The following is a 25,481-nucleotide window of genomic DNA, read 5'->3' on the forward strand; positions in this document are numbered from 1 at the left end:
GTGGTAGAATGCTGGCCCTGAGTTCAAGCTCCAGGACCAACTCCAAAGAAAGAGAAGAAAACTCCTAGATGCATTCTACTCAGACCGACATGTTGAGTTGAAACCTTGTACAACTATTTAAATAAAAAAAATACATAAAAATTTTTCAATAGAAAAACTAAACTCATGAGCTTTTTCTTAAAACCAGAATAACACTTGGTAAGTTTTTTCTTTGTGCCATTTCTGGGGCTTGGACTCAGGGCCTTGCCCTCTCACTTTCCTTTTTTTTTTGGGGGGGGGTCAGTCATGGGGCTTGAACTCTGGGTCTGGGCACTGTCCTTCAGCTCAAGGCATGCACTCTACCACTTGAGCCACAGCACCACTTCCGGATTTTCTGGTGGTTAATTGGAGATCAGAGTCTCACAGGCTTGCCTGCCCAGGCTGGCTTTGAACTGTGATCCTCAGATCTCAGCTTCCTGAGTTAGCTAGGGTTACAGGCATGAGCCACTGGCACCAGGCTCACTTGTCTTTTCCAATCAGGCTGGCGCTCTACCACTTGAGTCACACCTCCACTTCTGGCTTCTTAGTGGTTAACTAGTGATAAGAGTGTTTCAGGATGTTTGCCCAGGTTAGCTTGACACCTGGTTTTGAACTGCTATTCTCAGAACTCACCCTCCTGAATATCTAGGGTGTAGGCATGAGCTTCCAGCTTTAGAAGTCTTAATCGTAGGACATAAGTGGTTTTGAACTATATGTACTAGAAACAATGCCTTTCAAAAACAAAAGCTGAGTTCTGATTTTAATTGAACCTGTAAGTTTATTGGTTAGACTTCAAATGTAAGGAGACTTTGGTTCTCCAGTGTACTTTCTCAACAGAAACCCAGCATATTGCTGTTGTTAGGTCTTTCAACCATACCCCCTACATTTCCCTCCGTCCTCTCCCTCTTTTTTTGTCTGTCTATCTGTCCATCTATTTTATCTATTATCTATTTATCTCTTCCTGTTTATTTTTCATGATGCTGGGGATTGAACTCAGAACTTTAAGTATATTAGGTCACCATTGTACTGTACTGGGTATCCTTATAGCCCTGTTACTGTCTTGTGTCTTACTTCCTAGATAATACTATCTTTGCCTTAGGAACTTATGAGGGTCCTTATAGAAGATTGTTATTTTGAATGTTGTCTATTAACCCACATTTTGAAAGTTCTCCTTCCTCACTGTGTCCATGTAATCATTGCTAGATTATTAGTATTGTATTTGAAAAAATTTCAGTCATAATATTTTTTCTTGAATTGATCTGACATTTTACAACTTTTTCTGTTTTTAAGGCTTACAATAACAGCATTAGGAGAAAAGCTCAATGATTACTGGAATGAAATGAAAGTGAAGAAAAATGCAGAATATCCTCTAAGCTTGCCAGTTGAAGATATACAGTAAGTTCATATAGAAAAAATACCAAGTCACCATAGCGGATATCAAGATACAGTATATTAGAGAGCTAGGAAAGTGGCTTGTGGTAAAGTGCTTGCCTAGCATACATGAAATCCTGGGTTCGACTTCTCAGTACCACATAAACAGAAAAAGACTGCCGGGCGCCGGTGGCTCACACCTGTAATCCTAGCTACTCAGGAGGCTGAGATCTGAGGATCGCGGTTTAAAGCTAGCCCTGGCAGGAAAGACCATGAGACTCTTATCTCCAATAAACCACTCAGAAAACTGGAAGTGGTACTGTGGCTCAAGTGGTAGAGTGCTAGCCTTGAGCTGAAGAGCTCAGGGACAACACCCAGGCCCAGAGTTCAAGCCCCACGACTGACAAAAAAAGAAAAAGCTGGAAGTGGCCCTGTGGTTCAAGTCTAGTGGAGTGCTAGCCTTGAACAAAAGAAGCTCAGGGACAGTGCGCAGACCAAGTTCACGTCCCAGGACTGGCCCCCCCCCCCCCAAAAAAAGATAGATAGATAAATAGATAGATAGATAGATAGATAGATAGATAGATAGATAGATAGATAGATAGATAGATAGAATATTAGAGTATACATACAGTGTTTCATATACTTACAACTTACTCATGGTAAGAAATGTACAATATCAATCAGCACACTGCAAAAAAAATGGTTTAGTTATGCATTACATACAGAACTCATAAACAATATTTAGCTGAATGTATGACATACATAGATATGACCATTCTAAAAATGCGTATATTTTGAGAAGCATTGGTATGAATAATCTTTGTGTAGGCTGTAGTTGTGTTCAGGTGTCTGAATTAAACACTGAGCATTGTAAGAATTAAGAGCATTGCCTGGCAAGCCCTGGAAACCACCTAATACATACTAAGAATCTGATGAGGGGGGAGGATGGAAGGGATGGGAAGGGGCTTGATAAGAAATGTACTCATTATCTTGCCCATGTAATTGTAACCCCTCTGTACAGTACTTTCACACACAAAAAAAAGAATCTGATGAATGAGTGAATACTACATAAATGTATTGGTAGGGAAAAATAACCAACATAGAGTAAAAGATAAGAAAGATATTGTTCAGGCCTGGGAAGGTGGCTCAGTGGTAGAGTACTTGCCTTGCATGCTCGAGGTCCTGGGTTCGATTCCTCAGCACTACATAAGAAAAAAGCCGGAAGTGGCGCTGTGGCTCAAGTAGTAGAGTGCTAGCCTTGAGCTGAAGAGCTGAGGGACAGCGCCCAGGCCCAGAGTTCAGGCCCCACGACCAGACCCAAAGAAAAAAAAAAAAAGATACTGTTCAATATATCAGTTTTGCATTTATAAGCATGAAAAATTTCTGCCAGGATTTAAATATTAACAGTAGCAATCCCTTGAAGCAATGTTTTATAAAATAATTTGTAGTTTTATAGGAATGTAAATTATTTTTATTGTGAAAATACCATAGAGAGGGGTTACAATTTCATGGGCAAGGTTCTTTTTTTTTTGGGGGGGGGTCCGGCTGTGGGGCCTGAACTCTGGGCCTGGGCACTGTCCCTCAGCTCTTCAGCTCAAGGCTAGTGCTTTACCACTTGAGCCACAGTGCCATTTCCAGCTTTTTTCTTTTTGCTTATGTGGTGCTGAGGAATCGAACCCAGGGCCTCAGGCATGCAAGGCAAGCACTCTACCACTGAGCCACCTTCCCAGCCCCAATGGGCAAGGTTCTTATTAAGCATTGTTGCCTCCTCCTTTGTTTCCCCTTACCATCCCTTCCCATCACACCCACCCACCCCCGAATGTATATACTTATTTATTTGTGCAGTATTGGGGATCAATACCAAAGCTTTGCATATGTTAGCTAAGCCCTTTCTCACTGTGCTATACCCTCATAACTTGGTTTATTGATTTTTAATTATTTGTTGGTATCAGGCCTTGAACTCAGAATCTCAAGTTTCTTTTAGCTAGCACTCTGTCACTTGAGTCATGTCTTCAGCTGGCTTTTGCTGGCTAATTGGAGATGGAGTCTCAAGGACTTTATTGCGTAAGCTAGTTTGGGTCATTCTGATCTCAGCCTCTTGGATAACTAGAATTATAGGTATGAAGCCCTTTGCTTTATTAAAAATTTTTTGTGTTTTAGTCAATTGTGGGGCTTGAACTCGGGGCCTTTTTGTTGCCCTGAGCTTTTATGCTCAAGACTAGCTTTCTACCACTTTGAGCCATAGTTCCACTTACGGTTTTCTGGTGGGTAATTGGAGATATGTCTCATAGACTTTCTTGACTGGGCTGGCTTTGAACCATGATCCTCAGATCTCACCCTCCTGAATAGCTAGTATTACAGGCATGAGCCACCACCACCTGTCTTTTTTTTTTTTTTTTTTTTTTTTTGTCGGTCGTGGGGCTTGAACTCTGGGCCTGGACGTTGTCCCTTAGCTCTTCAGCTCAAGGCGAGCACTCTACCACTTGAGCTACAGCGCCACTTCCGGTTTTCTGGTGGTTTTATTGGAGATAGGAGTCTCACGGTCTCTCCTGCCCGGGCTGGCTTTGAACCGCGATCCTCAGATCTCAGCCTCCTGAGTAGCTAGGATTACAGGCGTGAGCCACCAGCGCCCGGCTTACCACCTGTCTTTTTTTTGTACTAGTTCTGTAGCTTGAACACAGGGCCTGGGCGCTGTCCCTGAACTTTTGTGCTCCAGGCTAGCAAGCCACAGCTCCAGTTCTGCTTTTTGCTGGTTAATTGGAGAAAAGACTATCATGGACTTGTCTGGATTGAACCATGATCCTCAGGTCTCAGCCTTCTGAGTAGCTAGGATTATATGTGTGAGCCATCAGTGCCCAGTTTAATTAAAGTGTCCTCTTTTTTTTTTTTTCCCCAGTCCGAGAGCTTGAACTCAGGCCTGGGCACTGTCCCTGAGCTTCTTTTTTTGGGGGGTGGGGTGGGGGGAGGAGTCCGGTCGTGGGGCCTGAACTCTGGGCCTGGGCACTGTCTCTCAGCTCTTCAGCTCAAGGCTAGCGCTCTACCACTTGATCCACAGCACCACTTCCAGCTTTTTCTGCTTATGTGGTGCTGAGGAATTGAACCCAGGGCCTCAGGCATGCAAGGCAAGTGCTCTACCACTGAGCCACCTTCCCAGCCCCGTCCCTGAGCTTCTTTTAAAGATAGCACTCTCCCACTTGAGTGGCAGTGCCACTTCTGGCCTTTTCTGTTTATGTGGTACTGAGGAATCAAATCCAGGGCTTTATGCATGCTAGGCAAGCACTCTATCACTAAACCACATTCCCAGCCCTAATAGTGTCCCCTTAATAAAAACATTTAACTTTCCTTGTTTGTATTGGTGTGTGACTTTGCCCTTTTGAAGATAACCAAAATGGTTTTTTAAATTTTAAGTTGATGTATATAATAAATGTTAGCACAGAATTTTCAGGAACGTAATTATAGGTATTATGTAGCAGATATTCTAGAGAAAACCTGGTGAAGTATTTAAGATTGTATTTTGTTCATGTGTTTGTTATAGGAAGCGTCCTGATCAGACATGGGTTCAATGTGATGCTTGTCTAAAGTGGCGAAAATTACCAGATGGGATAGATCAACTTCCTGAAAAATGGTATTGCTCCAATAACCCTGACCCACAGTTCAGGTACCATATAGTTGGGAGTACCCTTTTCGGAAAGGCAGAAAAGTATTGTTTGAGCTGTATGAGTAGGCCAGGGCGATGTGTTATTCCCTTGTGATTTTTCTGTCTAGAAATTGTGAAGTTCCAGAAGAACCTGAAGATGAGGATTTGGTACATCCCACTTATGAAAAAACTTACAAAAAGAGGTAAGTAAGGAATTAATATACAGCAAGGATACTACCCAAATCTCAAATATTTGGCAAAATGTTGGCAAAAATGTTGGCAGCTTAATTGATGTTTCTTACATTAGACTAAGCTAATGTAATTAAAGGATGATACAGTACAGCAAATGCTATTTTCTTGTGCTTTGAGTAGCTGCTGTTTAAACTCGGTGTTTATTGTATCTTATCAGTGAGATACTTACCCTGTGTGCCTTGAGCCTTGATAGATGAACCCTTTCAGTGCTCCGTTTAGGAGCGCACACTCTTGCAAGAGGACTTGATGGTGTCTTGCCACTTAGAAGTTGATGTTGCTGCCTAGTGCCAGTGGCTCACACCTGTAATCCTAGATGCTCAAGAAGCTGAGATCTGAGGAGCACGGTTCAAAGCCATTCTGGGCAGGAAAGTCCATGAGACTCTTATCTCCAATAAACCACCAGAAAGCCGGAAGTGACACTGTGGCTCAAGTGGTAGGGCACTAACCTTGAGCTGAAGAGCTGAAGGACAGTGCCCCACAACTGACAAAAAAAAAGTTGATGTTGCTATATTAGCTGCAAATCCAGCCTCACAAGGAGTCTCTACAGAGGGATTTCTCATGGCTGGGCGGGGAGGACAGATATGAGTCACAAGTTCATAAGGAGTCCATTTTGCAGTACTCTTTACTGGACAAATACAGTAAAAGTATTAGAGGGAGCAAGTGATGTGTCCAGCTTAACTAGAGTAAAGGTGTGAAAGAAAAGAATAGACAAAGTAGGTAGGAAAAGATCAGCTTTGGGAACTCTGGTTAAGTCCAGGTCCACCAAGAATCTTCATATTGTGTGGGTTTTGTTCTTTTATTTTTTAAATTTATTAGTGCATGGTTCTTTAAGTAATGAGAAGTGCTATAAGAAGTAAAGAGAAGCTTGTGTGATTTCCTAACTCAAAGGTCTGAGATTCAAGGCTGTGGAAATTGAAAGTTTCTGTCAAACATGAGAACTTTTTATAGATTTCCTCCTTTAAGGGTTTGCCTTGCTAACGATTGTAAGTAAAGATCAGTGTGCAAATCTGAGTAATTTGGTAGTGATGGCTCTAAAACAAAGGATTGAAAAGTAATAATGAGATAAATATATATGTGTGTGTGTTCATTCTCATCTTTCTTTTAAAGCAACAAGGACAGATTCAGAATCAGACAACCAGAACTGATTCCTCGGGTAATTAAGCCTTCCATTTTATAACTTTCTGTCTTTTTTTTTTTTTTTGGTAGTATTTAGTTTAATTAATACTGAATTCTAAAGTTTTGGACTTACATAACAAATCACAAGGACCTTGTTTGTTCAGGTTTACAGTCTCTTTTTTTGTATCCCTCTTGCCCCTTTTTTCCCCCCCAAACTCTTAATTTCTAACCTGTTAGTTTAGACTAATAGACTAGACTAAACTAATAGTCTAACTATTAGTTATACTATTTAGTTGTATTGTTTTGTTGAGTGTCATCTTTTAAGACTTTGTTAGCTGGGCACTGGTGGCTCACACCTCTAATCCTACAGGATCATCCTCAGAAAGGCTGAAATCTGAAGATTGAGGTTTGAACCCCAGAAAAATCCATGTGAGACTCTGATCTCCAGTTAACCACTTGAAAACCGAAAGTGGTGCTTGGCTCAAGTGTTAGGGTACTGGCTTTGAGCACAGAGGCTCAAGGATGATGCCCAGACTCTGAGTTCAAGCTCTACCACCGACCAAAAAAAACCCAAAGAATTTTATTGTTAAGAGAACTATGTGTGGTATCACATGCCTGTAATCTCAGCCCTTGGAAGGAAGCTGGAGGATTACAAGTTTGAAGACAAGTTTGAAGAGGATTTGTCATGACTCTCAAAGCAAACAAACATCACCAACAAAGACCCAAGGTCTAGCCCAAATGGTAGAGCACTTAGCAAGCCCAAGGCCTATGATTAGTTCTTTAGTGCCACCATTAAAAAAAAAAAAGTAGGGGCTGGGAACGTGGTTCAGTGGTAGAGTGCTTGCCTTGCATCCATGAGGCCCTGGGTTCGATTCCTCAGCACTACTTAAGCAGAAAAGGCCGGAAGTGGCGCTTTGGCTCAAGTGTTAGAGCACAGCAGAGCACTGGCCTTGAGCTGAAGAGCTGAGGGACAGTGCCCAGGCCCAGAGTTCAGGCCCCATGACTGGCAAAAGGAACCATGTCCTTCAGGAGCATCCAGGGAGCCACTTTTCTACCCCTTTGTTGGCTACTCAACCTGACCTTTACATTTCTTTGATAGTGTTACAGAGCTTTGGCTGCTGGGTGTGGTAGTGCATACTTGTAATCATAGAGCTCAGAACGGACCAGAATGCTTGCAAGATTGAAACAAGCTCGAGCTAAAATCTAGGGGCAGGGAAATAGCTCAGTAGTAGAGTGCTTGCCTAGCATATGCAAAGCCTTGAGTTTAACCCTAGCACAATACCCAAAAAAACTCCAGCTGAAATGGAGGGGATAACAATGTTCAAGAGGAAGTGTACTCATTACCTCACTCATGTAACTGTAACCCTCTGTATAGTATCTTTACAATTAAAAAAAAAAGTTAAAAACAAAACTCCAGTTGAACTGTGTGCATATAATAAGTACTAAAATAATTTTGAAGTTTTGTTCTGCTGTGAGAAGTGTATGTTTGGTTATGATTATGCTGAAATGTTTTCTAGTATAGCTTTGGGTGAAAACAGGTGGGGAAAGGATAATGGCCTATAAAAATTTGTTATTATTATTATTATTATTATTGAGGTACTTTACAGAGGGGTTACAACTCCGTAAATCAGGTAATGAGTACGGTTCTTCTTGGACAATGTTGCCCCATCCTTTAGTGTCCTCCAGTTTCCTCCTCCCCTGCCACAAGCGGTATAGTTCATTTTTAAAGGTAGTATCTTGTTTGTTTTTTTTAATAGTGTGCTGCTACTGAGGCTTGAGCTCAAGGCCTTATGCTTTGCTTAGCTTTTGTGTTCACATCTGATACTCTACCATTTGAGCCATGCCTTTAGTTCTGGCTATTTGCGCTTAATGAGAGATGCAGATTTGCTCAGGTTCACTTCCAAACAAGATCCTTAGATCTCAGCCTCCTGAATAGCTAGGATTGCAGGCATAAGCCACTGGTGCCATGCAAAAGGCAGTGCTTTTTTTTTTTTTTTTTGGGGGGGTCTGAACTCTGGGCCTGGGCGCCGTCCCTCAGCTCTTCTAGCGCTCTACCACTTGAGCCATAGCACCACTTCCGGCTTTTTTTTTTTTTGCTTATGTGGTGCTGAGGTGGCCTCAGGCATGCAAGGCAAGTGCTCTATCACTGAGCCACCTTCCCAGCCCAAGGCAGTGCTTTTATAACTAATTATGTTCAGGTTTTTTCTCATAGAAAAATTTGTTTTTAAATTTGTCTTGATGAGTCCTACATAGTAAGGCTGTTTGGGCTTTGTGGACCTCATGCGCTCCTGTTGTATGGTCTTTGTTTTGTTCTGCATCCTTTAAAAATGGAAACCCACTCTTAGCACACAGGCAGGCCCATTTGGCTCAGTATTATGTTGATTCTTGGTCATTTACATGTTTAGAATAATTCTCAATATCTTCCAGAGTCAAAGTAGGGGGATTACAGTCTTACCTTTTGTTTAAGGCATGTCCTATTAAAGTAGTTTCTAAAGATTCATTCTTATTTCTCCTACAGATCAATGCTGACCTGCTGTTTCGGACACCCCCTGTTTCCAGCCCAAGCTTTCCTTCTGTGAAGGAGAGTGTGCCAAGAGGACATCTTTCCGAAGTAGCAAGTCCCTACACAACAAGACTCATGAGCAACCAGCGAATTTCACCCCAGGCTGAACCTGAGTCCAAGTTAGTGGTCAAAATTTGGTTTTTCTATTTGTGGATGCCATATAAAACCTTCATGAGACAGTGTGTGGCAGGAACACACTTGAAGGAGATTCTAGTTGGCATAAATGTAAAAAGTCTTAGGGAGGGCTGGGAAGTGTAAAAAGTCTTAGGAGGGCTGGGAAGGTGTCTCCGTGGTAGAGCGCTTGCCTTGCATGCCTAAGGCCCTTGGTTCGATTCCTCAGCACCACATAAGCAAAAAGAAAAAAAGCCGGAAGTGGCGCTGTGGCTCAAGTGGTAGAGTGCTAGCCTTGAGCTGAAGAGCTGAGGGACAGCGCCCAGGCCCAGAGTTCAGGCCCCACAACCGGACCCAAAAAAAAAAAAGAAGTCTTAGGGACAGATCACTTTGTCACTTCTGCCACTCACAGAAAGTACTAAATATCAAATGTGGGACTTGATCAAATTGTTACCTCTCTGAACTTCGATGTAGTATTAGAATTACTACTTTTTTCCCCTTTACACCAAGGCTTGAACTTAGGGCTACTCCAGACTTTTTTTTGCTCATGACTGGTTCTCTACCCCTAGAGCCACACTTCTACTCCATTTTTTAAAAATTTCATGGTTAATTGATGATAGAATCTCCCAGATTTTCTGCCCCAGTTGGTCTGTTTCTTCAGATAGCCAAGTACCACCAGGTGTGGGATCTTCAAATAGGAATCCAAAATAAAAGGACTAGAAGACAATAGTGGACACTTATTGAGTAGAAGTGAAGCAGTGATGAACATCTAAGTTCCTTAGAATAAAAGGATAAATGGTGCCAGGCGCTGCTGGTTCTTCACAGTGTAATTTTACGAGGCTGAGATCTGAGGATCTTGATTCAAATCCAGCCAGGGCAAGAAAGTCCATGAGACTCTTATCTCCAACAAACTTCTCAAAAAAAGCCAAAGTGGTGCTGTGGCTCAAGTGGTAGAGCACTAGCCTTGAGCAGAAAAGAATCTCAGGGACAGTGCCCAGTTCCTGAGTTCAAGCCCTAGGACTAGCACCAAAAAGAATCTGAATGGATGATGATTAAAAAAAAAAACAAAACAATCCCAAGCCAGGCACCAATATCTCACACCTGTATTCCTCGCTACTCAAGAGGCTGAGACCTGGGAATTGCAGTTGAGAACCAGCATAGGCAGGAAAGTTCATGAGACTCTGATCTCCAATTAACCACCAGAAAACCAGAAATTGCACTGTGGCTCAAAGTGGTAGAGCGCTATCCTTGAGCAAAAAGAGTTCAGATACAGCACCCAGTCCCTGAGTTCAAGCCCTATGGCCAAAAAAAAAAAAAAAAAAAAAAGCAGTCCCAAGAGGACAACATCTGAGTAAGGGAGTCTCAGAGTAGGAAATTGGGAACAAGAACTAGGTGAAGAGAAGTTAATACAATAAAATTGATTTCCACTACCTGTAGAGTGTTTCTAAATAAAAAAGATGCATTCCAACACCTGTTGTCACAACATTACACACCATAAGATAAATAGAAATCTTTGGGAGGAAAAGTGTGAATTACCTGTAACAATAAAAATATTTTAATTTTTTTTTATATTTAAAATTTTTGAGAAAATTTCAAAGTTTTTAGAACAGTTACTCCACCACTTGAGCTACTTCTCCACTTCTGATTTTTAGATGGTTAATTGGAGATAAAAATCTCATAGACTTTGCTGCCCGGGCTGGCTTTGAATAGCAATCCTCAGATCTTAACCTCAGTAGCTCTTATTACAGGTGTGAGTCACCAGTGCTTGGCTTTTGTTCCTTTGTAAGTTCAGGGACCTCACTATGACCTTGAAATTACGATCTTTTTCTGTCTTAGCTTCCTAGTGTTGCGATTATAGGCATGCAGCACCATATTTGGCTTAAGATGTTTTCATTTTGTAGAATTTCACATTTGTTAGTCCTCTCTTCCCTTCCGAAGATACTGTGGGAGATTGTGCCATCTCAGTATGAGACAGTAAACTCATGGAAAGTGAATCCTGACACCAAGAAGGCTGGCACATAAGGCCAACTAGCAAACCAGTATAGGTATCTTACTAGTGTGAGACACAGTACTCGTGATAAATTTATAAGAAACTATGTGAATGAAGAAAACAATGAGTCCATTTTAGAGTCAGAGAACTTGTAGATGAAATGTTAGCAAATACTGGTTTACTTTATAAATTTTTCCTTTGATCAGTGAATGTGGACAGAAATAGTAGTTCCTGCCTATAATCTTAGTTATTTAAGAGGCAGAGATCCGGGTCACTGGCAGCGTGATAGAGATGTATGAAAGACTTCCTCTCCAGAATAACTAGCAAAAAGCCTGGCTGGAGGCATGGCTAAAGTTAGAGCACCAACTGAGCAAAAGTTCAAATTATGGTATCAGTTTTTTTTTAAAGTGAACAATGGCATTTCCTAGAATCTCAAGATAATTATATAATTATTACAGTAGTGTGCTTGTTAGATTGATAACTTCTGGTTGTCTTCAATATTCACATTTTATAATCTCGTATAAACTTTTTTTCCAGCCTGAAACGGCGATTTTCTCCTCGTTCACCAATTTTGAATTCAAAGAATCGGAGACTGAATAACCAAACGTTTGAAAATTCAACTTTCAAAGTTGATGATGATGAAGATGTCATCATCTTAGAAGAAAACAGTACTCCCAAACCTGCAGTAGATCATGACATTGAAGTTAAGCCAGAACAGAGTCACACTGAACAAAGTGCACTTCAGCTTGTGGGCTGTACTGAACTTTGTGGGCAGACAAGTTCAACAAATAAGTGTGATCAGGGTACTGCTGCAGCCACCCAGACTGAAGCACCGACTTTAGTTGTCAAAAAGGAAGAGGCTATTGAAGATGAGATAGGGGCAGGAAATGATCTAGCAATACTGCCCACCTGTGTAGATGCTGAAGCCAAGATACAGGAGGCCCAGGAAACCATCAGTAAGTCTGCAGATGACGTTGGCTGCCAGTTGCAAGAACTGAGAAATGAGCTACACTTAGTTACCCAGGAAAAAGATAATTATAAGAGACAGTGTCATGTGTTTACTGACCAAATCAAGGTGTTACAACAGAGGATACTGGAAATGAATGACAAATATGTAAAGAAGGAAACTTGCCATCAGTCTACTGAAACTGACAGTGTCTTTTTACTTGACAGTATTAATGGCAAATCTGAAAGTCCAGACCCTATAGTATCTCAGTATCAGCAAGCTTTGGAGGAAATAGAAAGGCTAAAAAACCAGTGTAGTGCTTTGCAACAAATAAAGGCTGAATGCAGTCACTGTTCTAACAGTGAGAGTAAAAGTGAGATGGATGAAATGGCTGTGCAACTCGATGATGTATTTAGACAGCTGGACAAGTGCACTATCGAGAGGGACCAGTATAAAAGCGAGGTAAGTCATAGCATCCACACAGCCATTTAAACGTTTAGTGCCAGTTCTGCATTAGAATACTTTCAGTAATCCTAATACTATTCTGTTCTAAACTGGGGAGTGGGCCTCTTTGGAAGCATAGGGACATATCCTGACATATTGGGGTCTTACAGTATATTGAAAAGATTGCTGAAAAATAGTAAGATTTGACCAAGTATGGTTAGTGGCCTCCAGTGAACAGAATATCAATATCTAGTATACCAGAATACCACTATCATCCCTGTTAGACACTTAGGTACTCAGAGTATCTAGACATTGCACCCACTGTAAGCATACCTTTTGATAACTTTATATAAATAGGTATTAATGTCTCGATTTTACAGATGAATCATTGTTAGGATTAGATGTGCACAACTGGCATTATACCCCTCCAAAGTGGCAGCTCCACAGTTACCTGATATCTGGGCCACTTTTGCATTGTTGCTTTGCTTTTCAAGGTGCAGCTGTGACTGGGGTGTCTCTTTAGGTCAGCCATTGCATCTATGTTCTAAGCTACAGGAGGGAGAAAGAGAGTGGTTGTTTAGATTTCATCTGGCAAATGGGTGCCTGGACAATGCAGTCTCTCTTCAAGGGTTCTTTTACTGAGGAAGAAGGAGAAAAACAGATATCAGGACACAGATGGCAGGCTCTGCATGTATCCCACCTCAGATTTAGGAAGGTCCTTTTCAAAATTATATATAATCGTTTTATGTGGCACCTAAAAGGATTTCCCTGCTTTAAAAAAAAGGCACAGTATGGTGTTATGTTTCCTCATCTGCTGATAGAACATTGATGTAACTACTTAGTTCATGCTTAATGATAGGTTAGCTCAGGAGCTGAATGATAGACTATATACAGATCAGTATAAAGTCAGTGTTGTAATTTAATATTGAGTGTCTATGAAATGAAAACTACTGTGACTTTCATATATTTAACCATTATAGTATCTTAGTGTTTTCCTTTCTAGACCACTGAATTTTGGTTAATAGAGTGACAACTTTTTTTGGTGCCATTACTGGGGCTTGAACTTGAGGCCAGAGTGCTGTCCCTTAGCTTTTTTACTTCAGGCTGGAACTCTACCATTTGAGCCACAGCCGCATTTCCAGCTTTTTGCTGGTTAATTGGAGGTAAGAATCTTATGGACTTCCCTGCTTGGGCTGGCTTTGAACTGGTTTTCTTAGATCTTCACCTCCTGAGTAGCTAGGATTACACACATGAGCCACCAGTGCCTGGCAAAATGAACATTTTGTTTCTCTTACTATAAAAAGATGTAAAAGGAAGCCGGGCGCCAGTGGCTCACACCGAAAATTTCAGCTACTCAGGAGACTGGGGTCTGAGGATCACAGTTCAAAGCCAGCCCAGGCAGGAAAGTCCATGAGACTTTTATCTCCAATTAACAACCAGAAAACCAGAAGTGGTTCTGTAGCTCAAGTGGTAGAGCACTCACCTTGAGCTGAAGAGCTCAGGGACAGCGCCTAGGCCCAGAGTTCAAGCCCCACAACCCCCCTCCCCCCCCATAAAAGATGTAAAAGGGGTAGATACATAACTCAAGCAGTAGAGCATCTGCCCACCAAGTGCAAGGCCCCACCAAGAAAAAAGCAAAATAATGATGTAGAAGTAGAGCTATAAACAAACGTAACTTTGTTTATAGGAGACATTTGGATTCTGGGGATGTAGCTTGGTGATGGAGTGCTTGCCTCAAAAGGACAAGGTTCTGGGTTTGATCCTCAGCACTAGGAAAAGTTTTCGTTTTTCAATAGCTTCTAATTTTTTGGGGGGGGGGGTCCGGTTGTGGGGCCTGAACTCTGGGCCTGGATGCTGTCCCTCAGCTCTTCAGCTCAAGGCTAACGCTCTACCACTTGAGCCACAGTGCCACTTCCGGCTTTTTTCTTTATGTGGTGCTGAGGAATCGAACCCAGGGCCTCAGGAATGCAAGGCAAGCGCTCTACCACTGAGCCACCTTCGCAGCCCCTCAATAGCTTCTAATTTCATCAATGTGGTTCTCTATGTTTCTTAGCTTATATTTGGATCTTAACAGTGGTTAAGATGGTTACAACATTCATTTTTTTTTTTTTTTTTTGTTAGGTTGAATTACTAACATTGGAGAAATCACAGATTGGTTCTCAGTGTGAAGAACTGAAAAGTGAAATTGAACAGTTGAAGTCTACAAGTCAGCAAATAGGAGCAGAGGTTTCCACTTCCGGGATGGAGGAAGCTGTGAATTACACAGACAGGGAAAGGTGATCTACATGAAGCTTGGCTGGGGCTGTAGTTGTGATTGGCAAGCTAGTTTTATTATCTGTGAGCACAAATTTATCAGAAGATGCCATTGTTGTCCACCTCAACACCACACCCCCTGCCCTCCACTATAATGGAGAGAAGTCACACCCCATCCCTGCAAAGTGCTGGCAGTTTAGTTCGTTTAAGTGAAATGGGAATTTAGAGTGATATCATACATTTTTGAGGAAAAGTACAAACTAAGCTAGATCTTGAAGGAACATATGAAGTTGGCCATGCCTAGATGACCGGGAACACTTTTTTTCTTTTTTTGGTTGGTCATGGGGCTTGAACTCTGGGCCTGGGCCTGAGCTCTTCAGCTGAAGGCTAGTGCTCTGTCACTTGAGCCACAATGCCACTTCAGCTTTTTCTGCTTATGTGGTGCTGAGGAATTGAACCCAGGGCTTCCTGCATGCAAGGCAAGTACTCTACCACTGAGCCACCTTCCCTGCCCTGAGGGGACACTTTTGAGACTTGATTTTCAACCTGATTCTTTTACTTTACCTAAGTGAGTTCCTACCCTTCTTTTACTGTATGCAGTCTGTCTGTAATCTTGTAGGAAATCACAATATTAACTAGAAATGGTCCCAGAATAGGTATTATTCAGACATCCTATTAAAACAAAATAGTAAGTGAATGCCTATCCATCCTTTCTCAGTAAGATCCAAAATGTGTTCAAGTTTCTGTTTAGATTTATTGTGTTGGTTGTGCATTTTGTTCTTGCTGAAGTTTTTGAGATAGGGCCTACCAGTGTAGCCAGTCTGGCCTGGAACTTGCTGTGTACTCCATGCAGGCCTTAAATTCATGATCCTCCTGCCTCAGCCTTCTGAGTGCTGGGATCTCTTACAGGCTTGTCATCACATACAGCTACTTTTGAGGATAAAATGTTGACATTCAAATATTTGGATGGAAGGATCATAATTACCTTGTGTGTTTGTGAGTGCACGTGTGCATGATGTATGCATTTGTGCCTGTGTGTGTGCATATGTATCTATGTGTTGGCACTGGGTCTTGAACTCAGAGATTTATACTATTCACTCAGCTTTTTCACTGCTAGTGTTTTGCCACGTAAGTCACAGCTCCACATTCAGCTCTTTGCTGGTGAAGTAGAGGTAAAAGTCTGCCTGGACTGGCTTCAAACCAGTTTTTAGAACTCAGTCTCCTGAGTAGCTGGGATTATAGGAGTGAGCCACTAGCACCTGGCAATATTAATGATCTTAATCTAGAGTTTTTCATGACACTATTCTTTATAAATCACGATAAATGGAAAGTCAGTAAGCCTGAGAACAAGCTCAGAGAAATACTATACTTTTAAAAGCTTGCTTAACATTTTATTTACCTCAGTTTGGCAAGCTTATTTGATCACGCTTGGTAATTGTGTTCAAAAGGAAGCCGAAATTCAAAGAAAAATGTGTTTTTCGTATGGCATAACACATCTATAATTAATGTGTAGATTCTGTTTTTCCAGTTTGCAAACAAAGTATGAGTAAAAACCAAACTGAGCCACTAGTTATTTTGTTTTTTGTTTTGTTTTTGTTTGGTCATGGGGCTTGAACTTTGGGTCTAAACACTGTCCCCTCAGCTCTTCAGCTCAAGGCTAGTGCTCTACCACTTGAGTCACAGCGCCACTTCTGGCTTTTTTTCTTTTTGCTTACGTGGTGCTGAGGAACCGAACCCAGGGTCTCATGCATTCAAGGCAAACGCTCTACCACTGAGCCACCTTCCCAGTCCGGCTGCCACTAGTTTTATGAAGCACTTTACTTGGATCTAGGTTAGCATCTTATGGGTAAAATGAATTATTAAATTCTCTTATTCAGGAAAGGTTTTACATTTCTTGACTTTATCATTCTACAGAGTTTTGATTTGTAGCTTCTTGTATGACAGCTATCTGTTAGGATGCTCATCTAGTAAGGTTAATGTTTGTATTTACAGCCTCAAGCTTCGATCTCTGCGAGTTAACGTGGGACAGCTTCTTGCCATGATTGTGCCTGATCTTGATCTGCAGCAGGTGAACTATGATGTTGATGTTGTCGACGAGATTTTGGGACAAGTTGTGGAGCAAATGAGTGAAATAAGTAGTACTTAAGAGGATGGTTTGTGTGATCAAAATATTTGCTCAGTTCTTTCAGTTGTACATGCTTCAAAATGTAAACAATCTTGTTTTACAGGTATGTTAGGTAACAGTTTTGTTTTACAGACATGTTAGGCTGTTGCTTGTTTTACAGGCTGAAGAATCATATTTTTACCAAATTCTATGCATTTAAATGTGGTCACAAGTACTGTGGACACATTATAATAATTTTAAAAACCTGTGAATCGTTGGTATTGAGCAGCTGACTAGCTAACTTATTGTGTTTTGAATGTAAATATTTGTAATTAAGCCCATACATATTTTTTTATTGCCCTTGAAACTTAGGTGTTTTTCACCAAGAGCTTTTCAGGTTGCTCCTAAGGTTTGTGCAATTTTTCTGGTTCTCTAAAGTGTATTTTTCTTGAAGTTGGGGTTGTGCCATAATACAGATGGATATGTTCTAAGAGTTATAAGTAAGGTTTTAAAATATCAGTCTCAATAAGTGTCTGAGGGAAATGAGCATTAGTTTCTTTGTTTTTGTTTTGTGTTGATGGTACTGGGGTCTGAACTCAGGCCTCACACCGGGCAGATGCTCTAACACTCGAGCTTCACCCCAGCCCTTTTTTTCAAATAGAGTCTCAGGTTCTTCTTCTTCTTCTTCTTTTTTGTTCTCTTTCACATCTGGTTTGAATTACAGTTATCAAAGCAATATAATGCAAAGGGAAATGCAACAAGAAAACATGTTTAGAAATGATGAAAGGGTCACTGGAACAAATCATTGTAACATGGAACCAAGCACATTATAAGTGTAATTTCATAATGGACAGCATAGGACACCTGCATCAGTCTTCCTTACACAGTAATCATGAATACAGAACCAATAAACACACAAAGCTGTCATGGCCTGGTTTACACTTTTACAATAGTTTTAATTTTTTTTTTTTTTTTTTTCTGCCCGTCCTGGGGTTTGAACTCGGCCTAGGCCCTGTCCTTGAGCTTCTTTTGCCCAAGGCTAACACTCTACCATTTGAAAGCCACAGTCCAGCCTTTTCTGTTTATGTGGTACTGAGGGATGGAACCCAGGGCTTCATAGAATTTTTGGTTCTGGCTTTGCCTCTCCTGTAGGGGGTGGCTTACAAATAAGTACCACCATGCTTGGCTTGTTTGTCCAGGCTGGCCTGGAACCATACTCTGCCTAGTCACCACTCCCACACAGCTGGGAGACAAACAGGGCCATCATGCCCAGAAGGACTAGTATTTCTCATTTCCTAATTCCTATTGACGCAGTATTTTATTTACAAAAATAAAGTAAGCAAAAACCAATTCTATTTTGCCTAGAATTTTTTTTTTTTTGTGCTAAGATTGCCAACTGTGATTAAACACAAGTTTATACGGTATTAAAAATATCATGTGACCACCACCATGATTTTAAGGTCCGTGTTTGGCTGTTTATTCAGCATGAGGTAGGCACAGTGAATATTATTTCTTTTTGTGAAATTTCCTGTGAAACCTGTTCTGAGCTTACTGCAGGTGAGTGTGACTTGAGGGAGGCCATTTTTCTCAATATTTTATACCTTTTATTATATTGCAAACGTAAGTATTTTATATCCTAGAGTTAAGAAACAAACTGGCTTGGGATTATAGTATTACATGCCATGAAATATGCTTTATTGGTCCCATGTTTTGTGCAATCTTAAAGAGAAGGTAGCTTTCTATTAAGTACAAAACTGTGTATATAATTTAGAATCATATTTTCCTCAATTAAAATGTGTATTTTTTTTCAAAATTCTATCATTGCTATTTATTTTAACTTTTATGTATACTTAATTACATGTCTGTCATATATAATACTGAATTTTTACTGTATAGTACCTTCTAAAAAGATTAAATAAATGAAATTTGTTTTTATGTGTTTGGTCAACTAATTGAAAATGTGTTTTTGGTCTAAAACTGATTTTTTGCCACACTTATAACTGTCCCAAATTGAATATACTTCATAATAAAATAAAATGTATGATACCTAACTCTCAAATTTTAACTTTAAAAAAGAATTCAAAAATAGATTTACATTATTTTTACACTAAAAGTTATTAGTCCCTCAAGTAGATTCTCAGTTTTCTGTTTTAATTACAAGTTATACTTTGAACAAAAACTTTCAAATTTAAAGTTAAGCTTTTCTGGAGAGAGGAAAGTGGGAAGGAAGAGGGGGAGAAAAAGAATGTGTTAGTTCAGTTTGTGAGATACATATCATTTCATCAGAAGAACGTGGTCTAATCAGTACTGTATGTCACAGAAGTTGTGTGAATGTTTAAATTGGTCAGAAATTTACCACTTTTCTTGGTTAGCTTCTACTCTTACAAAATAAATTTGATATGGCTATTTTCTTTTTTCTTTTTTTTCTTGTCAGTCATGGGGCTTGAAGTCTGGGCCTGGGCTCTGTCCCTGAACTCTTCAGCTCAAGGCAAGCACTCTACCACTTGAGCCACAGTGCCACTTCCAGTTTTCAGGTGGTTAATTGGAGATAAGAGTCTCACAGACTTGGAAGTGGTGCTGTAGCTGAAGTGGTAGAGTGCTCGCCTTGAGCTAAAGAGTGCAGGGACAGCGCCAAGGCCCACGACCGGTTCAAGCCCCACAACCGACCAAAAAAAAAAAAAAAAAAAAGAAAGAGTCTCACAGACTTTCCTGCCTGGGCTGGCTTTGAACCGTGATCTCAGATCTCAGCCTCCTGAATAGCTAGGCAAAGCAAGTACTCTTCCACTGAGCCACATTCCCAGCCTAGTAGCTAGGCTTACAGATCTGAGCCATCAGTGCCTGGCACTAAATTGATTCTTTAGACATATTTGCATATCTTCATCCTTTAACAAAATGCCAGCAAGATAATGAAGTTGAAAATGTGTCACATACATTTCTTTCTGTAAAACCAAAAGAATCATGGTCTCTATAGGCAGAACTTGCTTAGTGAGCTACGGCTACAAGAGGAGGGTAATGTGACATGCTTCTGGGCCCTTCCTGTGAGCCTCCAATGTCATCTGGGTCCTCCCAGGTGAATTGTGTTTACCCTCAAGGAGTCCTGTAAATAATAGGTACTCACTGGCCTTCCCCTCTAGCTGCTGATTCCATAGTTCAACTATAATAAACAGAGCTACAGTAAACATGGGTAGCAGGTATCTTGTATCTTGATTGGCTTTCCTTCATATAGACACATGCCCAAAGTGTATGATAGTGTCAAAAGTAGGTCGATTTTTCAGGTTTTTTTGGAGGAGCCTCCATACTGATTTCTGTAGTTGTACTAGTTTACATTTCCCCCAACAATGCATCGATGTTTCTACCCAGACCCTAACATTCTCACCGAAATTTGTTTTTTGTTTTCTTGATTGCCCTTCTAATTTGGGTAAAATAGAATCTCAATTTAGTTTTGATTTGCATTTCCTTTTTAGCTAGTAATTGAACATTTCATATATTTACCAGTTATTTCTATTTCTTTGAGCATTGTTTTCATTTGCCCATTTATTAACTGGGTTATATGATTTCTATTTTTTTTTTTTTGCTCTTTGTATATTATAGGATATTAATCCTCTAACTGTTGAATAGTTAGCAAAGATTTTCTCTTCTGGGTGCCAGTGGCTCATGCTTATAACCTAGCTATTCAGGAAGCTGAGATCGGAAAATCATGGTTCAAAGCCACAAAAGTCTGTGAGATTCTTATCTCCAATTAATCATTTTAAAAAAAAGCCAAGGGTGGAGCTGTGGCTCAAGTGGTAGAGCACTAGACTTGAGCTTAGGGACAGTGAATTCAGACTCTGAATTCAGCTCCAGGACTACAAAAGTTAAAAAAAAAAAAATACTGCTACTAATTGTTCCTTTTGATGTATAGAAACTTTGTTGTTGTTGGTGATCGTGGGGCTTGAATCATGAGGTCTAGGCACTGTCCCTGAACTTTTTTCTGCTCAAGTCTAGCGCTTTACCACTTTGAGCCACAGTTCCACTTAAGGATTTCTAGTGGTTAATTGGAGATAAGAGTCTCACAAGCCTGGTGCTGGTGGCTTACACTTGTTGTCTTAGCTACTCAAGAGGCTGAGCTCTGAGTTCAAAGCCATCCGTAGCAGGAAAGTCTGTAAGACTTACCTCCAATTAACCACTAGAAAAACAAAAGTGGTGCTGTGGCTCAGAGCGCTAGCCTTGAGCAAAATAGCTCAGAAACAGCAACCAGACCCTGAGTTTAAGCCTCACGACTGGCAAAAAAAAAAAAAAGTCACAGACTTTCTTACCCAGGTTGGTTTTGAACCAAGATCCTCAGATATCAGCCTCCTGAGTAGGTAGGATTTCAGCCATGAGCTACCAGTGCCTGGCTCATGTAGAAACCTTTAAATTGGAAATATCCAGTCTTGTTCTTATTTTTTGGCTGCTGGAATCTTATTAAGAAAATAATTGCTGGTGGCTGGGAATGTGACTTAGTGGTAGAGTGCTTGCCTTGCATGCATGAAGCCCTGGGTTCAATTCCTCAGTACCATATAAACAGAAAAGGCTAGAAGTGGCACTGGTTCAGGTGGTAGAGTGCTGGCCGTGAGCAAAAGCAGCTCAGGGACCATGCCTACGTCCTGAATTCAAGCCCCAGGATTGGCAAAAAAAAAAAAAACCAAAAAAAAAAAAACACCAACGAATTGCTGGGGTTGTAGGCATGGTTCAGGTGGCAGAGTGCCAGCCAATGAACAAAAGTGTCAAATACTGAATTTGAGTTCCAGTCTTGGACAAAAAAAGAAAAGAAGAACCTATAACTATATCTTCCAGAGATTTCCCTACCTTTTTAAGAGTTCAGGTCTAGTATTAAAATCTTTGGCCCACTCAGATAAGGGACTACTTTCCTTCTGCACTCCAGCAGCCACTTTTCGCAGTATGGTTTAATTGAAGAAGCTGTCTTCCTTTCTTCAGTGTATGCTTTTGGCTTCTTTCTCAGAGATCAAATGGTTATAGTTGTGTATTTTATTACTGGGTTTTTTATTCTGTTCCACTGATCTTTGTCTCAGTACCAAGCTGATTTTGTTACTGTGGCACTCAGGACCTGGGCACTGTCCGAGCTTCTTTTGCTCAAGGCTAGTGCTCTACCACTTGAGTAACAACAGTGCCACTTCCCAGCCTTTTCTTTTTATGTGGTGCTGAGGAATCTAATCCAGAGCTTCAGAGTATCATGCATGCAAGGCAGGCACTCTACCACTAAGCTACGTTCACCACCTCTAGTACAATTTGACACCCAGTATTGCAACTGTTCTTTTTTTTTTTTTTTTTTTTTTGGTCAGTTGTGCGGCTTGAACTCGGCCTGGGTGGTGTCCCTGGGCGATTCAGCACAAGGCAAGCGCTTTACCACTTGGGCCACAGTGCCACTTCATGTTTTCTGATGGTTAATTGATTAGAGTCTCATGGACTTTACTGTGCAGGCTGGCTGTGAACCGTGATCCTCAGATCTCAGCCTCCTGAGTAGCTAGGATTACAGGCATGAGCCACCCTCTACCTCATCCCCATCCCTGGCACAACTGCTTTTTAGGACCTTTTATATTTCCATGTGAATTTTAGGATTTCTTCCATTACCACAATGACATTGGGACTTTAATTAGCATTTCCTTGAATCTGTATGTTTCTTTTGATAATACAGCCATTTTCATGATATTCTGCCAATCTATGAACATGGGAGTTATTTCCATATACTGGTGTCTTCAACGTTTTTTCTTCAATGTTGTTTCTACCTGTGTGTTTTTAGGCTATTATGAATGGAATTGTTTTCCTGATACCTTTTTCAGCCTGTTTATTGCTGGGATATAGAAGAGCTATTCATTTTTGTAGGATGACCTTTATCGTACTACATTGCTGAAAATGTTTACCTGATTCAGACTTTTTTGGTGCAATATTTATGTCTCATACATATAGAATCATATCTGAAAATAAAGTGGATGTGACTTCTTCCCTGTTCAGATCCTTTTTATTTCTTCTTTTGGCTTTCTCCCCCTTGGCTTAGAATTTCAATATTTTACTAAATAAGAATGGAGCAAGTGGACACACACCCTAACCTTGTTCCTTCCTTTAGTGGAAATGGTTTTCAGGTTTTCCCATTTTGTTTGATGTTCACTATGCGTTTGTCATACACAGTCTTTAATATACTGAAGTACATTCTCTGCATCCCTAGTTTCTTCAGAGTTTTTATCATGAAAGGATGTTGCATTGTTAAAGACTTTCTGTCTGGATTAAGATGATTGAGTGATTTTTGTCTTTGATCTTAGGAGCTTTAGAACAAACTTCCTATGGAACTGGTGCAGGCTTTACTGGTGTTTCCCAATTAGAGAGTAACATGAGAAGAAGTATTTGTAAAGTCATGTTCGAGGTACATCATCCACAACAGCCAAACAGTGGAAACCCCTAAATGTCTCTGGAGGGATGATACGTGCATAGATGGATGCATGGGTGGATGGATGGATGGATGGATAGATAGATTGATTGATTGATTTATATTCATGGATGGATACCTAGCAGGAGAGAGAGGCCTCTCCTCCAGCCCTGGAACTGAAATATATTCCCTCAGTTGGATATCATCATGTGACCAGATCTTCTGATCACCAGGCAAAACCACACAGGGATTAGCAAAAACCTGAACCAATCCCTGCCTGGGCAGTGGGATCCAGATGGAGTAGGCTGGCTGTCCATTCTAAGGATAAACTGGGGCTAGAGTGTCCCATCTGAGCCAGAGGTGGGGAGCGCTGGCTGACTAAGGCCTTGTATGGGGGAGGAGAGGGGCCTAGTGTACAAGAAGTAACCTGTCCACTACTTCCTCCTGTCTAGAAGCTTCTAATCTTGCACTCCACATCACATACTTTGAAATTAGTGTAGTCAAACTGGTGGCTTGATCCCAGAGCAGATGGGGGTCTTACCCCCAAATAAGCACCAAATAGGCAGTAGTGGAGTTATAACTCAAATGGTAGCATAATAGCCTTTAGTGAAAAGGTAAGGCATAGCACCTAGGCCCCGAGTTCAAGCTCTAGTACCAGCACACATACAGAAAAAAAATGCATTTTAAAAAGTAATGCATCAGGGCTGGGATGGTGGCTCAGTGGTAGAGCGCTTGCCTTGTATGCAAGAGGCCATGGGTTTGATTCCTTAGCACCACTCAAGTAGAAAAAGCCCGAAGTGGCACTATGGCTTAAGTGGTAGAGCACTAGCCTTGAGGTGAAGAGCTGAGGGACAGAACCCAGGTCTAGAGTGTAGGCCCCACAACTGGCCAAAAAAAAAAAAAAGTAATGCATCATATTAGCTGTTTTCTGGCCTTTTAGGCCTATTTGTTAGCTTAAACCTTTCCCTACTTGAAAAGGCTTCCTGTATTTATCTTTGCCTGTTAATTGATTCTTTAAAATTTCAAATTCTATGTCATTTCCCACACTTACAAACCCATTTGGGAGGCAGAGATCTGTCAGACTAAGGTTCCAATGCCAGCCTGACCAAAAAGTGTGAAAGAACCCATCCTTGCCAATTTGGGCATGGTGGGGCATGCCTTTCATCCCAGTTACAGGAAAAGCTGAACCAGCAATAATGACCTTGGCTGTTGGGGCATAAAGTAATACGCAAGCATGAAGCCAACCTCCTCAAAGCAGTGTTTATAACCGTATCTGTTAATATAAATGTAATGTGAGCAACATTCTAAGTCCTTGCACAATTCTGTATGTTCCACAACATTATAGAAGCCGTTGTATAAAAAGGCATAGATGTGTTTGGTGTAGGGGGTGTGCTTGTATGTGTGTAGAGGCAAGGCGCTGAGCAGGATGCCCTGGGTGAGGCCATGGGCTGTCCTCATGAGGTTGCACTGGGCAGCCACCATCTAGCAAAGTCCTTCGGCCTTGAAGGCCCAAAGCCTGCTGGTACCATATGGAGAGTACTGATTGCCAGAATCTCATCTCAACCAAGTTCCCAGGTTAGCCTGTTTCACAGAATCCCAGCTAATATAGCAGGGTTGCAGTGGGCACCAGTGGCTCACGCCCGTAATCCTAGCTACTCAGGAGATTGAGATCTGAGGATTGCGGTTTGGAACCAGCCTCGGTAGAAAAGTCCCCTAGAGTCTTATCTCCAATTAACCAGCATAGAGCTGGCAGTGGGGCTGTGGCTCTCGCGGAAGAGCGCCAGCCTCGAGCAAAAAGGCTCACAACGTACCTTCAGCCCGGTGCCGGTGGCTCACGCCTGCCAGCCTAGCTACTCAGGAGGCTGAGATCTGAGGATCGTGGTTCAAAGCCAGCCTGGGCCGGAAAGTCCATGAGACTTATCTCCAATAAACCACCAGAAAACCGGAAGTGGCGCTGTGGCTCAAGCGGTACAGCACTCACCTTGAGCTGAAGAGCTGAGCAACAGCGCCCAGACCCATGACCGACCAAAAAAAGAAAAAAAAAAAAAAAAAGAATCAGCTGCCTGTCTTCCCCCGGGCCGTGTCGGGGCCTGACCCTGCCGGCTCCGGTGGACGGATGACCGCCACCGACCGGTGGCGCTGCACAGGTCTCTGGAGGGCGGCCCGCTAGAAGACGGGATAGCGCCATAGCCACGCCCACCGCGCGACGGGCCTCGGTTTAGCCCCGCCCACGAGGGGGTGGAGCCTGCGGCGCGCGGGAAGCGCCGCGCGCGACG

The 25,481-nt window shown here is 41.5% G+C and overlaps 1 protein-coding gene across 1 annotated transcript in view; it reads left to right on the forward strand.

Annotated features, from left to right (window-relative positions):
* The window catches only part of Morc3 (MORC family CW-type zinc finger 3), a 45,251-nt gene extending 26,552 nt beyond the window's left edge, over window positions 1-18,699 (forward strand). The window contains exons 10-17 of the mRNA XM_070030652.1: window positions 1,309-1,413; window positions 4,925-5,047; window positions 5,155-5,229; window positions 6,386-6,431; window positions 8,913-9,076; window positions 11,596-12,466; window positions 14,570-14,724; window positions 16,694-18,699. Coding sequence (XP_069886753.1) covers window positions 1,309-1,413; window positions 4,925-5,047; window positions 5,155-5,229; window positions 6,386-6,431; window positions 8,913-9,076; window positions 11,596-12,466; window positions 14,570-14,724; window positions 16,694-16,847 — 1,693 coding nt within the window. The 3' untranslated portion in view covers window positions 16,848-18,699. The remainder of the gene's footprint in view (window positions 1-1,308; window positions 1,414-4,924; window positions 5,048-5,154; window positions 5,230-6,385; window positions 6,432-8,912; window positions 9,077-11,595; window positions 12,467-14,569; window positions 14,725-16,693) is intronic.
* The last annotated feature ends 6,782 nt before the right edge of the window (window positions 18,700-25,481 follow it).

The sequence above is a fragment of the Dipodomys merriami genome, unplaced genomic scaffold (genome assembly GCF_024711535.1).
Source record: "Dipodomys merriami isolate MVZ:Mamm:240054 unplaced genomic scaffold, mDipMer1.0.p SCAF_2, whole genome shotgun sequence".
Classification (NCBI taxonomy): Eukaryota; Metazoa; Chordata; class Mammalia; order Rodentia; family Heteromyidae; genus Dipodomys; species Dipodomys merriami.